Source organism: Schistocerca serialis, chromosome 3 (genome assembly GCF_023864345.2).
Source record: "Schistocerca serialis cubense isolate TAMUIC-IGC-003099 chromosome 3, iqSchSeri2.2, whole genome shotgun sequence".
In the NCBI taxonomy this organism is placed as follows: domain Eukaryota; kingdom Metazoa; phylum Arthropoda; class Insecta; order Orthoptera; family Acrididae; genus Schistocerca; species Schistocerca serialis.
The window spans coordinates 267,509,236-267,522,612 of record NC_064640.1 but is presented as its reverse complement, the minus strand read 5'-3'; the positions used below and the strand labels follow the sequence as shown (position 1 = coordinate 267,522,612).

General features: G+C 40.9%; 1 protein-coding gene across 1 annotated transcript in view; it reads left to right on the top strand.

The window, feature by feature from the left end:
- The window catches only part of LOC126470781 (uncharacterized), a 445,574-nt gene that overhangs the window by 401,734 nt on the left and 30,463 nt on the right, over window positions 1-13,377 (top strand). The window contains exon 10 of the mRNA XM_050098790.1: window positions 7,861-8,011. Coding sequence (XP_049954747.1) covers window positions 7,861-8,011 — 151 coding nt within the window. The remainder of the gene's footprint in view (window positions 1-7,860; window positions 8,012-13,377) is intronic.

The following is a 13,377-nucleotide window of genomic DNA, read 5'->3' as shown; positions in this document are numbered from 1 at the left end:
AATTTTGCTTCAGCTCTGAAATAGGTATCTCATTAAATTCCTTTGGAAGATTTCATGCACTAGATTCTTCCACATACTGGACTGAAGTTGATGTTGAGCTGATGGCGCCTATTCTCTTTACTAATTTGCAGTGTTTAGCACACTAACTTGCATTCAGCATGATGGTGGTTGAAATCCCCACCTTGTCATCTAGATTTAAGTTTTCTGTGATTTTCCAAAAATCGCTTGATGAAAATGTTGGCAGGTATGCTATTAAAGGGGCATGGCTGATTTCCTTCTCCAGTTCAAGCTTGTGCAATGACTTTAATGACCTCATTGTTGACAGGATATTAAACTTCACTATTCCTTCCTTCCTTCTTTACTATGTTTAACAAGCACTACTGGAAAGCTCTGCTGCATGGGACTTCATAATTTTTCTGTAATAAATGAATCATTGTGTTGCCAATAACATTTGTTTCTTTGCCTGAAGTAAAGGTACCCTCTCTTAATTAGTGAGATCATTTGGTACACAAGGAAAATAAAATGGGTAAAATATCAAAAACCACCAGCCACACATTATTGTTGATGAAGCTGCACATTGCAGTTGTGGTGCTTGCAATGGTTCAGGAGGGGGGCGGGGGGTTAGTTGTAAGAACTGTTAAAGGCTTGGTACAAATTTACTTAGGTGAATTATGTGTTTAGCACAGTATTTTATTGCTCTATCCAATTTTCTGTAAGAAGTGCTTAATTTTCTGTGTTGAAATTAGTTGCCGATACAACTTTAGTTTTTCCAGTTCATTGTCATGTTGACAGTTCATCTCATAGGCTACTTAGTTGGCTAAATAATTGCTTTGCGGATTCGGTTAATGTCATGCATTAAAGTTCATCAGTCTTCCAGAATTCTTCTTGGAGAAGTTGCGATTGTTAAGTAATATTGCTAAGAACTGTGATGCACACAGTGTTGCACAATGGTCAGCATTACTTGCTGCAGGTTGCGAGTGCAAAACTGACCATCAGCAATTACTTGTTATTTAGTATTTATCACTTCTGTAAGGTTACTGTTTGTATGTTTGTATAGTCTGGAACATTCTGTGTTTGTATAAATAGCAGCCCTTTCCGTCCAGGAATTCAGTTCCTTTCTGACTGTACTTTGGTGTTCCTAATAAATGTGCTTTCAGTGCTAAGTGTTGTACATCATTGACAAATCTTCTTGTGGATTTGGACTTCAGCGTAGTTATGATGTGACATTGTTCAGGGGAGACACTAGGTACCTCAAAACATTTATAACACCATGGCTACAATTAGCCAATGTAAAAGCCTTCGCCTACTTGGACAGGAACAGAATACAAGCGATACATCTTTCTCACAATCTGTATATTCAGGTTACTAATGGATTCCAAACCAGCAAAAAGTTAGCTGCGTGTCAGGCATCCATCATTTCTCTGAACACTGATTAGAATCCACCGTAATGGCTGGAAGGATTCAACCGAGTCACCAAATTCAATAGGTGGTATGACATGATGCATTTGGAAAACGTGAACTTTTACTTGAACAGCACAGCCCAACAGTGATTCAAAAATAATGAATGTGAGCTTGATATTTGGGAGAAATTTCAAGCTGAACTGAAGAAAACATTTGGCAACAATCAGTAGAAAGTCGAATTATTGGAAGAACAATTGAATAGAGTCCAGTGTCATGGGGAAATCCTACATATAGCATGTTTTGGTCCTATGCCACATTGTGTGTGTAAACACGGCAGATGCTGACAAAATCACACACTCGATGAAATGGTTCACATAAGGCAAACTGTTTTGGTGAAGGGTGTCACTGTAACTGAGGAATTCAATAAGTGGTGCCAGCACGTACAGGAGATCCAACAAAAAATAATTAGATGAAAGAACTATGGCTGACTTTCGAGTGGTCCCTACTGCAATTTGCGGAAGACCACTACTATCTCACCTGTCCGGTATGCCAAGTAGTGAGAGAAGAGAGAAGGCATTTTATGTCAACCAGAACTGTTAAACTGAGTAAGCAAGAGATTTATAGCCATGAATGTTGACCCCATACATCAGGCGGTAATAGAGATTTTTGAAGAAGAGGTAGGTCGATCTGTAGCACCAGTGTCCATCAACGGTCAAATATGCTAAGAAGAATGGATTCTACTAACTTGAACGTGTGCCGCAGCTGCCAAATTACAACCCAGCATCCGACCAGTGCAAATACAACCAGTTCCTCCATCAAATATTACTGCCCCACAGAAGAATAGACATATGGAGAACAGAGGACAACACACTGGTTTGTTTCCATGTGGACACCCTGGACACAGAGAACATTACTGCAGAGAAAGAAGGTGATTTTTCAATGACTACAATCCTACTGGATGTCAACCATCACAACAGTTCTGTTCATGTCAGTCAAATGCAGATTATTATAGTCGACCTGTGGGTCAATGCCCACTGCCATACTGTGGATGAGGTCATTCCCAAACACAACATAGCCATTCCCTGTCACCATTCAGAGGCACCAGCCTCTTGCCGAGCCACTGAATATGGGAAAATTAACTGAGGCAACCATCTATGTAGGTGAGGTCATCACAGATGAAAATACTCCGTGGACGACAGTCTCCATGATGTCAGTAAATTTCATTGACTTCTTCAATGTCCAGGCACTAGTTGACTCAGGGGCTTTGTTTTCTGTAATGTAGAATGCTTATTATCATTAGCTGAAGATTGTGTTCTGTGACATGAAAGTGATTGTGCTGAAAGTCGCAAATGGGAATTACTCACAGCTGACAGGAACATGTATTGCAAGAATAACTACCAGTGACTGAATGCTGCCCTTCAAATTTGTCATTTTATTTGACTGTAGTCATAATATTATTCTCGGATGGGGCTTCTTGAAGGCATCACAAGCAGTCATAGACTGTAGAAGATCAGAGCTCGTGATTGAAAAAACTATTCCAACAAGTGCACATAACAAAGACTGCTCCGGACAGATGTTTTCCGTTGAAGACATTGTTGCCCGTCATCTTCACCAAGATGAGTTCCAGTTGTCTGTCGAGGTGGTCAGTTAATCTGTGAAGCTTTTGTTGATTTCATGAAGCACCCCAGGCTCACAAAATAAATCTGTGTGCCAGTGAAATTATAAACACTTCAGGTGGTCAAAGAGAACTTTTGGTCACTAAATGTCAGGAGCTGCCACGACTCATCCCTGTGTGTGTGTGTGTGTGTGTGTGTGTGTGTGTGTGTGTGTGTGGGCGCGCGCGCACGCGCGCGCATGATTGTACTCTGTATTTTCATAAATAAATTGATCTGTAGCGTAGCTGAGAACCGGACAAGGGAACATCTAGAATCTGTAGGCATAGAGTATGTAACAGCATGTCCCATGTTAAAGTTCTTATCAGTTTGGACTTTGGACCCGCGCACTCTCTCTCGCACTCACGCGATGGTTACGTCATCACCGCAGCGTGGCGGTGCGCCAGCACTGATTTGGCTGTCCTTATACGCGTGCATAAGGACAACCAAATCATTCCAATAACGGCAGCTTAGTGCCATTGATGTAGAACCATACTCTGTTACCACTACAGACATCACAGGGGAGGATGTTATTATTTAACTGCCAATAAACTCTGGATTGACTGAGGAACAACATGTGCAAGTGCTAGCCATTGTTGGCTAATTTTTGGATGCTTTCAAATCTGGTGTGGAGAATAGACAGAGCAAGTGGATCATGGTGAAACACCATAACAGCATTGGAAATCATCCAGCAATTAGCCAGTGCTCATATAGGGTCTCACCAGCTCATCAATGGAAAATCCAAAGAGTAAGTGGAGAAGGTGCTGAAAGATATCATTGAACCTTCAGAGATTCCTTGGTCCTCACCTGCGGTCCTTGTGATGACAAGTGGTAGACGTGGCATTTTTGTATCAATTGTTGTGACTAAACAAAGTCATGAAAGTAGATATCTACCCATTGCCACATATTGATGACAGCCTAGGCTGCTTGAAAGGAGCAAAGTACTTGTCAGCTATGGACATGCAGACAGGCAACTGGAAAACTAAGATTGACTAGATTGACAGGGAAAAGACTGCCTTCAGTAACTCCTGGCGGCCTCTTATGAGTTCAAAGTTATGTCATTTGTATCGTATAATGCTCCAGCCACGTTTGAATGTGATAGACACCTTAAATGGATCACCTTCATCACCTTAAATGGATGACGTGTTTTTGTTATCTGGAGAACATTGTAATATTTTTTTTTTCTTTTACTGTATTTGAAAAACATCTAAACACCCTGACAACTGTTCTGAAGTGCATTTAAACTGCAGGTGTCTGCCTGAATCCAAAAAATTGCCTCTCCATTGTCCAAAAAATAAAAATCTTGGGGGCACTTAGTGTATGGTGATGATGTATAGCCCAATCCAGGGAAAAATAATAGCAGTCACTGTGTGGATGAAATCTGTGTCATTGCTGCATCAAATGACGTTACTGCTGAACAGAGGGAAGATCCAGCACTGATGAAAACCATGTGGCAGCAACAACAATTTATCCTTGATGAATTTCCATGATGCTCCTACATCTGATCAACTGGGATTCATCAAGACTGTAGACAGAATTAGATGCAGGTATCACTGACCAGGTCTCTAATGATTCATTAGACACTGTGTGTGTCACTGCAAGGAATGCCAGTGAGGGAAGCACATGCCACAGTTACCTCCAGGGTATCTGGTACCAATTTTGCCTGCAGCAGTGCCATTTCACTGAAACGGAATTGAACTCTTTGGTAGATTTCTGAAGTTAACGGATAGAAATCGATAGATAATTGTCTGCGCTGACCACCTTACCTGCTATGCTGTCACCAGAGCTCATGATTGCCAGACCTCCAGAAATTGCAAAGTTTGTTGGAAAAGATGTCATTCTGAAACATGAAGCACCCCAGGTGATGATTTCTGATCATGGAAGAGTTTACCATTCGAAGCTAGTACCAGACGTAATTTCCTGTTGGGACATCACACACATGATGACAACTGACTACCACCCACATACGAATGGCCTTGCAGAACTCTTCAATAAGCTGCTGACAGATATGCTCTCGATGTATGTTGATGTCTAGCGCAGAGATTGGGATACAATGCTGCCCATTGTGACATTTCCATTTGGCACAACAAAGCAGAACACTACATACTTTACATCATTTTTTTCTAGTTCATCTTAAGGCCAAAACGATATGGGGCACACTGTTCCCATTTCAACCAGACAACACCTCATCAACAGGACCAAAATAGCAAGACATGTTGCTTGCATGTAGACTCTGGATACCCAGGAGCTTTGTGGTGCCAAGCAGTGGCTAGTAAAATAAATTCCGGAAAACTTGTTATGTATTTTTATGTCTGGCAGTAAGTGGGACTAACAGAAAAGTTGCTAAAGCACGATTTTCAGCTGTATCATATCCTTCGTTGCAGATCATACATCACAAGTCAAGGATTATGACCCTTCGACAACAAGGCAGAAGGACAGGTGTTGTCCATGTCCTCCGTACGAAACCCTACACAGTCCTCAGGTACATATCGGTGATAAGGGCTTCCCATTCAAGGAAACTGAAGACCCACTTGATGACTGTGAAGCTTTGACTGAAAGAGCTAGCTTCAATGCTCATTGTAACAAAAAGAATGTGACAACACAATCAGAAAGCGAGGCTCCACCAGGAGTGCCATAGAGAGGACCAATGATAAGATCTAAATCCAGAGTGCTGTAGTCAGCTCCAAAGATAACTTCTGAAACAGTAGATCACTTGTTTCTCAAGGAGAGGAGCAATTCAAGAGCTGTGGTGCATGCAGTATGATGTAACAGTTAGCATCACTGGCTGTCATTCTGCAGGTTTCCACTTCAAGCAATTATTTATCATTTCTTTATGTTCTCAGAGTTTCTTAATGTTTCTGTATTCTGGAATATTTTATCCTTGTATAAACAGACTGTCCACGAGTTCTGGTCTGTTCTGGCAGTGCACTGGTGTTCGTAATAAAGCTGCTTTCTTTGATAAGTGCTCTACTTCACTGATGACCCTGCTTTAGGATTTGAACTTGAAATTGGTTACAGTGCAACATTATTTCAACTCCACCACAAAACTTCTAACACAAAAATCACCATGTACTCTAATTTTGTCCTTTCTTATTGTCTCACTGGTAATTCATTAAAAAGTTGCTGTCTTATTTAAGGAAGTAATGATGAACATATTAATGTTCCTGGTTTGGGTAGAGAGATATTTTTGCACAGTTAACTGACAGTAACATACTTCCGTTTACTGTTCTGTAGTAGAACTATTAGTTTCTGTTGTGGTTTGCTGTTGGATGCTCCTGCATGCATATTTTTCTTGGAGAAACAAGCACCTACTTTTTAAATGCAAAATCCGCATTTTATTCATTTATTGAAAAGCCCAGCTACATACACTAGATAAGCTTCCATGTAACACATTACTTTGCAGTTTGTTTAAATATAAAATATATAAATTATTTTGAATTTCAATGATTTTTATGTACTTTTAATGCTTTCTCTATGGATAAGTCTACCAAACCAAAGCAATACAGTGGTACTGAGATGAATGTTTACTGGTTTTAACAGTTAGGCAATAAATAATCTACACCATACTTGTTAGGCCATGTAATCCCTATTTGACTGACATATTGCATCCTAGGTGTGTGTGTGTGTGTGTGTGTGTGTGTGTGTGTGTGTGTGTGTGTGTACAGTTGTGTAATATTTTGGTTTTAAAGTTGAATTTAGTTAGTTAATTAAATCTGTGTCGTGGTCAAATGAGTCTTGATTTCAATTGGTAACAGCTCTTGGTAGGGTTCAAGTGTGACGCAGACCCCATGAAGCCATGGATCCAAGTTGTCAACAAGGCAAGCTAGTGGTGGCTCCGCAATAGCATAGACTGTGTTTGCCTGGAATGGACTGGGTCCTCTGGTCCAGCTGAAACAATCATTGACGGGAAATGGTTATGTTCGGCTACTTGGAGACCATTTGCAGCCATTCGTGGTGTTCATATTTACAAACAAATGTGGAATATTTATTGATGACAGTGCACCATATCACTGGGTCACAGTTGTTCACAATTGGTTTAAAGAACATTCTGAACAATTCACTTGAATGATTTGGCCATGCAGATCGTCCAGCATGAATCCCATCGAACATTTATGGGACATAATTGAGATATCAGTTTGTGCACAAAATCCTGCACTGGTAACACTTCTGCAATTACAGATGGCTATACAGGCAGCATGGCTCAATATTTCTGCAGAGGGCTTCCATCAACTTGTTGAGCCCATACCACATCAATTGCACTACTATGCAGGACAAGAGGAGGTCCAACACGAAATTAGGGGGTATCCCATGGCTTTTCTCACCTCAGTGTATTATGTCAATGACAAACCTTAACAAATATCTCATTGTTGTTGCGGAACAAAATTTATTCAGCCCGCATTCACATTTATGCTTGGCCAATGTGTTAGGACTCTCCAATTCTGAGTGGTTCTGATTAATGAAGTAATGAAATAGCTCCTAAATGTGTGTTTTATCGCTTAACCAACCAGGCACTTCACTCTCATAATGCTCATGATGTGACAACTTAACATTATTTTTATTTATTCATTTTCTGCAACAGTTGATCTGCTACTAGAAGTAGCAGGACTTAAGTTTTGTACTGTCCAATTGCTTACTGTTGTATCTATGATACTTTTGTTATCAGCTTGCAGCACTCTATTTACTCCAATGGATGGACTGGATCAGATGACTTTTCTATTACATAAAGATATTGTTTTTGTGATTTTATGCTTGTGCATCATAATTTAAAATTTCAAATCGTAATTATTTTTTTCTTTTAATCTTTCAGTGTGTCCAGTGGCTAGAGGATGCAAAACTTAATCAACTTCGGAGAGAAGGAATACGTTATGCTAGAATTCAACTTTGTGACAACGATATATATTTTCTGCCACGCAATATAATACACCAGTTTCGAACTGTGTCAGCTGTTACAAGTATTGGTAAGCTTGTTGATCATAAATTATTTTGAATGTGACTGATTTTTATAAACTTTTAATGCTTTCTCTATGGGTAAGCCCACCAAGTCAAATTGATATAGTGGCACTAAGCTGAATATTTACTGGTTTTAACATTTAGGCAGTAAATAATATACACTATCGCTATTTGGCTGTGTACTTCCTATTTGACTGACATATTGCCTCCTAGTAGCATGTTTATATGTTACTGTCATGAACTGTTTACAAATTACAGTGTACAATTATACATCCATCACCAGGCACCATCAGCAAAAATTCACAAATTACCTACCAGTTTATTACCTACTACAGAGGTAACAGTAACTGTAGGATCATCATAGGTTTCTGTGTCCTGGCTTTTCTAACAAGCTCAAGTTAATTGTGTGGATAGCCTGGTGTAATTTAACTTTTATATAATAAAATGGATTGCTGTTATCCTTCTCATCGTCCTCCTCATGTATAATGTAGAGGGACAATGCCCCCGTTTCAACTTTATATTAACTTCAGTTTTAAAAAGCTGACATTAAATTTTAATATTATCAAAATGGTTAAAGAGCAGATACTAATGATATGTGTATTTTATCACTACAGAAGCAGTTGTTAACACAAAGTGGGAGTTATTAACACAATGTACAAAGTAAAAACTGGATATTAAGAGCACATGTACACGGTTTGTTGAAAATTGTTATAATGTGTTGTGGTACAGAAGACAGTCTGGTAGTATGGCAAATCACTGTAGTCTCACTAACACAGTCATACTGATGTCCTACAATGAATCCACATCTGGATCGATTTTCAGAGGTATAGGATCCCTCCCTCACGAAATTGACATGTAGGGCTAGGACTTTCCAGGTTTGTAGAGTGGTGAAGTAGGGATGCATCGTGGAACTGACTTGGCCCCAGTTAATTCCAGTTAGTATGAGGTAATGCTGCAAGCTTCAGTTCAGAGTCCTCCATGTTGGCCAGTGGCTTCTCATTGCATCATATTTAAACTCTTTGGTGTCAGGTCTTCCTGATGGGCTCTGCTTCATGATGTGCTGGCAGTGCAGCTTGTGAGTGTTGCCTTTGTGGGTATCATTGATAGCTAAAATAGCAGGCTCGTTAGTACCACAATTGGTAGTTAATTTCGAGATCTTGAATATCATCATTGTGTTGGCCATGGTTCTTGTACAGATGTTATACAATGGCTATGCACGCTGTTGGTACATGTAATACAAGTAGTGGTAGCAATATAGCTTATATGGAGACTGCTATTACTGCTATGCTTCTGACAGGTGTGAGGGCAGAGAAGGTGGAAGCTGTGACAGCTATAATGCTGGTTCAAAATGGCTCTGAGCACTATGGGACTCAACATCTATGGTCATCAGTCCCCTAGAACGTAGAACTACTTAAACCTAACTAACCTACGGACAGCACACAACACCCAGTCATCACGAGGCAGAGAAAATCCCTGACCCCACCGGGAATCGAACCCGGGCGTGGGAAGTGAGAACGCTACCGCACGACCACGAGCTGCGGACTATAATGCTGGTGATGGAGGCTACAGTCACCACTACACTGGTGGTGTTCACTGGGATATATATTGATTAGCTTTTGTATCTCCAAAGATATAGTGTTAGTGTATCATATGACACTCTAAAGTGCAGTAGAGCTTCCACTATGTTCAGATATCATATTTTCAACAAAAGTGGGAGCAGCATCAAAATATGAATCTCATTCTTATCCAAAGAGTGTGAAAAGTCAAACTCATTGTAGCTAGCAAGAACACTCCATACAGATACTAGGTCGTAAAGGTAACACTGTATGGTGTGAAATTATAATTACATATATTGGACCAAAGTGACTTGGCCATGATCAGTATCATGCTTAAATAACCAGTGGCTGTGCCCATTCCACATGCAACTTGCAATTGCAGCAACTGCCACAGCTGCAGCATAAACTACGATTGGTGCAATTCAATGACACTATACAATTTATGCCAGTCAGAAAGTTAATTTCCCCATGACTGCTGCTAATCACCAGGGGTACAATATCCCTGCCACCTTTAACTGAAATGTGGCGTTGGTGATGCCTAGGATGTGGTATAAACAGATGGCACTGGGGGAACAGAAGTGCTGGAATGCCCAACAAAGGATCTGGGGTGGTTGGTGGAACATGACAGAGCAAGGGATATCCATAATCTGATCTTCTGCCACTGCTAACATCATCTCTGTGCTTGTCTCTGCTGGTACGGGTTGGAGATACACTGAGGTTGATGGGTGTGGATCCACCTCCAAGTATGACCATTCACTGCTGTGGCAAATCTCTGCTTGGCACCATGTGGAACCACACTGACGTAGGAAGAGAGCATATTGAACTGGGAATGGAGGCTGGGGTGAAGTTTATGCCACTTGGGAAGCTGAGTAATGGCAAAAGGTGGTGGTGGTGGTCAGTGGCTAGATGTGCACTGTGCCAAAGTTGTCGAGGGGGGGGGGGGGGGCATTTGGTGTGTGGCATGGGGTGGCCTGATCTTATCCCAGTGACCAATCAATTTATATTGACTGGTCACTATCTCAAAAATTTGATGTCCCCAGTTTGCCATGACTATAACTTGGGTCTACTAGGGTGTATGGTTAAGTGTGTAGGCCCAGACATGGGAGCCCATGTGACCAGTGTGTGAGCTCTGGGATGGTGATGAAACATCTAGCAGTGTGCGGATCCTGTGCCCTTGTAGCAGCTCTGCCGGTTGTGACAATTGACGAGGGTGGACTAAGATGTGACAAGGAAACTTGTCACTGCTGCCCCCACTGTCATTGCCAGCATCATATTGGGTAGTTGTTGTTGTTATAGTCTTCAGTCTGAACACTGATTTGATGCAGCTCTCCATGTTACTCTATCCTGTGCAAGCCTCTTCATCTCTGAATAGTTGCTGCAACCTATATTCTTTTTAACATGCTTACGGTATTCATCTCGTGGTCTCCCTCCTCAATTTTTACCCCCTACACATTCCTCCAGTACTAAATTGGTGATCCCTTGATGTCTTAGAATGTGTCCTACCAGCCAATCCTTTCTTTGATATCTATTTATTAAATCTCCTGGCCACCACTCCACAACTGAAGTAGATGCTGGATGGAATTGTATTTTGTCAGATTTGGATGTCATTACACTGGCAGAATTCCTTAATCATAGATAAAGCAAATTGTTTGCCATTGTCTGACAAGGCAGTGTGTGAAGTTCCTCAATTGCAGTAATAGCAATGATGGCCTGAATCATAACCTTTGAAGTGGTTGTCATCTGGACCGCATAACTTGCAAATCTGGACAGTGTGTTCGGTGTTGGTGTCTACACATTACCAGTAAATGTGACATTGAGCCAACAATACCATGTGCGAAATACCCCAGTGCAGTTGATGGAGCAACTGAAGAATGTGGAGTCAGAATGATCACACTTGATACCACTTCTCAGTGGCCAAAAGGAGTATTCCATCCTTGGCCTTCAGGCAAAGGAATAATAAGTGCAGGGTCTTTATTATTTAGGCAGGTTCTCTTGGTCACCTATACTGTGTGGACTACAGTATCTTTAGTTTTGAAATGCATTCCAGATAATGTTCTGGGAGCACTGTGCCAAACTTATGCACAGTAATTTGAGCCTTTGCTGAGCTGTGCAAAAGAATATTTGACTCGTGCCATTACAGCCTGCAGCCCAGCCACTTTCATGTCTTGCTCAACTGGTAACTTTTAACAGTGTGCGGGGCTGTAAAAAGTGGACTTGACTGAGTGATGGTCAAGGGTGTTATTACCCATTTTTGTCAAGTCGTGAGTTACGCCAGTGTTAGTTATTAAAACAAAATGAGATGATACACATTTTCAGAAATTCCAGAGCCACACAGTTGATTCACAGTCTAATAAACATTTATATCGGATTTTGTGGGTGGATATCTGCAGTTGCCAGTATATGTGGAAAAACAATGGATTTATGTGTTGAGTTCACCATTTTGAATATAAAAGTGCATTATGTTAATATTCAGGGTCTGAACTATTTAGAGCAGTTTACCCAACAGATACCACAGTGTACTAATTATTTAGGTAACATTATAGTGACAGGGACTCTTGATCAAATTCACATTTTTTCAACTTAGGATTAAATATTTGTGATATACAGGATGTTCTGAAGTTCCCATTACAGCCTTCTAGGAGACTCAATACATAATATTTTGATTAGGAACCCATGTCTGGAAACGTCATCCAATGACGCTGTAGAGCATCAGAATTATAGGTGCTGGCACCTGTAAATGTATGTATATACAGGATGATTTCATGATAATGCTACAAACTTTCTAGGATGATGGAGAAGGGTAATGTATCAATTTTTGGAAACAAACAAGTTGAAAATTATAAGCAGAAACCATTCTGATACCTCTGACAGTGGCTTACATGTACTGGTACTGTTGTTGGTAAGACTGTATCTTTGCTACTGTGAAACGTGTCTCCCCTATTTTTCAAGTGCTCATAGCTCTTAGGGAGTATGCGTTTTAGAGCCTATGTTTACTAGACATTGTTTTGGTTTGCCATGTCCACAAATTGTTGATCCTGCTACAGATATCCTCGTCTACATCTACATCTACATTGATACTCCGCAAGCCATCCAACGGTGTGTGGCGGAGGGCACTTTACGTGCCACTGTCATTACCTCCCTTTCCTGTTCCAGTCGCGTATGGTTCGCGGGAAGAACGACTGTCTGAAAGCCTCCGAGCGCGCTCTAATCTCTCTAATTTTACATTCGTGATCTCCTCGGGAGGTATAAGTAGGGGGAAGCAATATATTCGATACCTCATCCAGAAACGCACCCTCTCGAAACCTGGCGAGCAAGCTACACCGCGATGCAGAGCGCCTCTCTTGCAGAGTCTGCCACTTGAGTTTATTAAACATCTCCGTAACGCTATCACGGTTACCAAATAACCCTGTTATTTTTAGTCACAGTTCTTCTGAGGTACATGAAGTCTTTAAAATCCTCTAAATTCCTTCCATTTATTTGGGACTTCCCATCTATAGTCACATTTAGCTGTATAAATTTTGTCTTTCGTAAGACAAGCCTTCCCACCACTCCATTCAGATCTGCTAGGCATGGATAACAACATGATCCCTCTCCAGTTATTGCAGTTTGTCAGGTCTCCGTTCTTCAGAAGTTTTACTGAGATGTCTGTCTTCCATTCTTCTGGCATTTCTTCCCTGTTCTAGATCTTGTTGAACAGAGGGTATGATAAATCTACTATCATTGATAGGTCTTTTTTCAGCATTTCTGGTGGCATACTGTATAACCCAGGGATCTTACCACATTTCATTTGCTTTGGAGTGACCCTGAGACCCTGATCT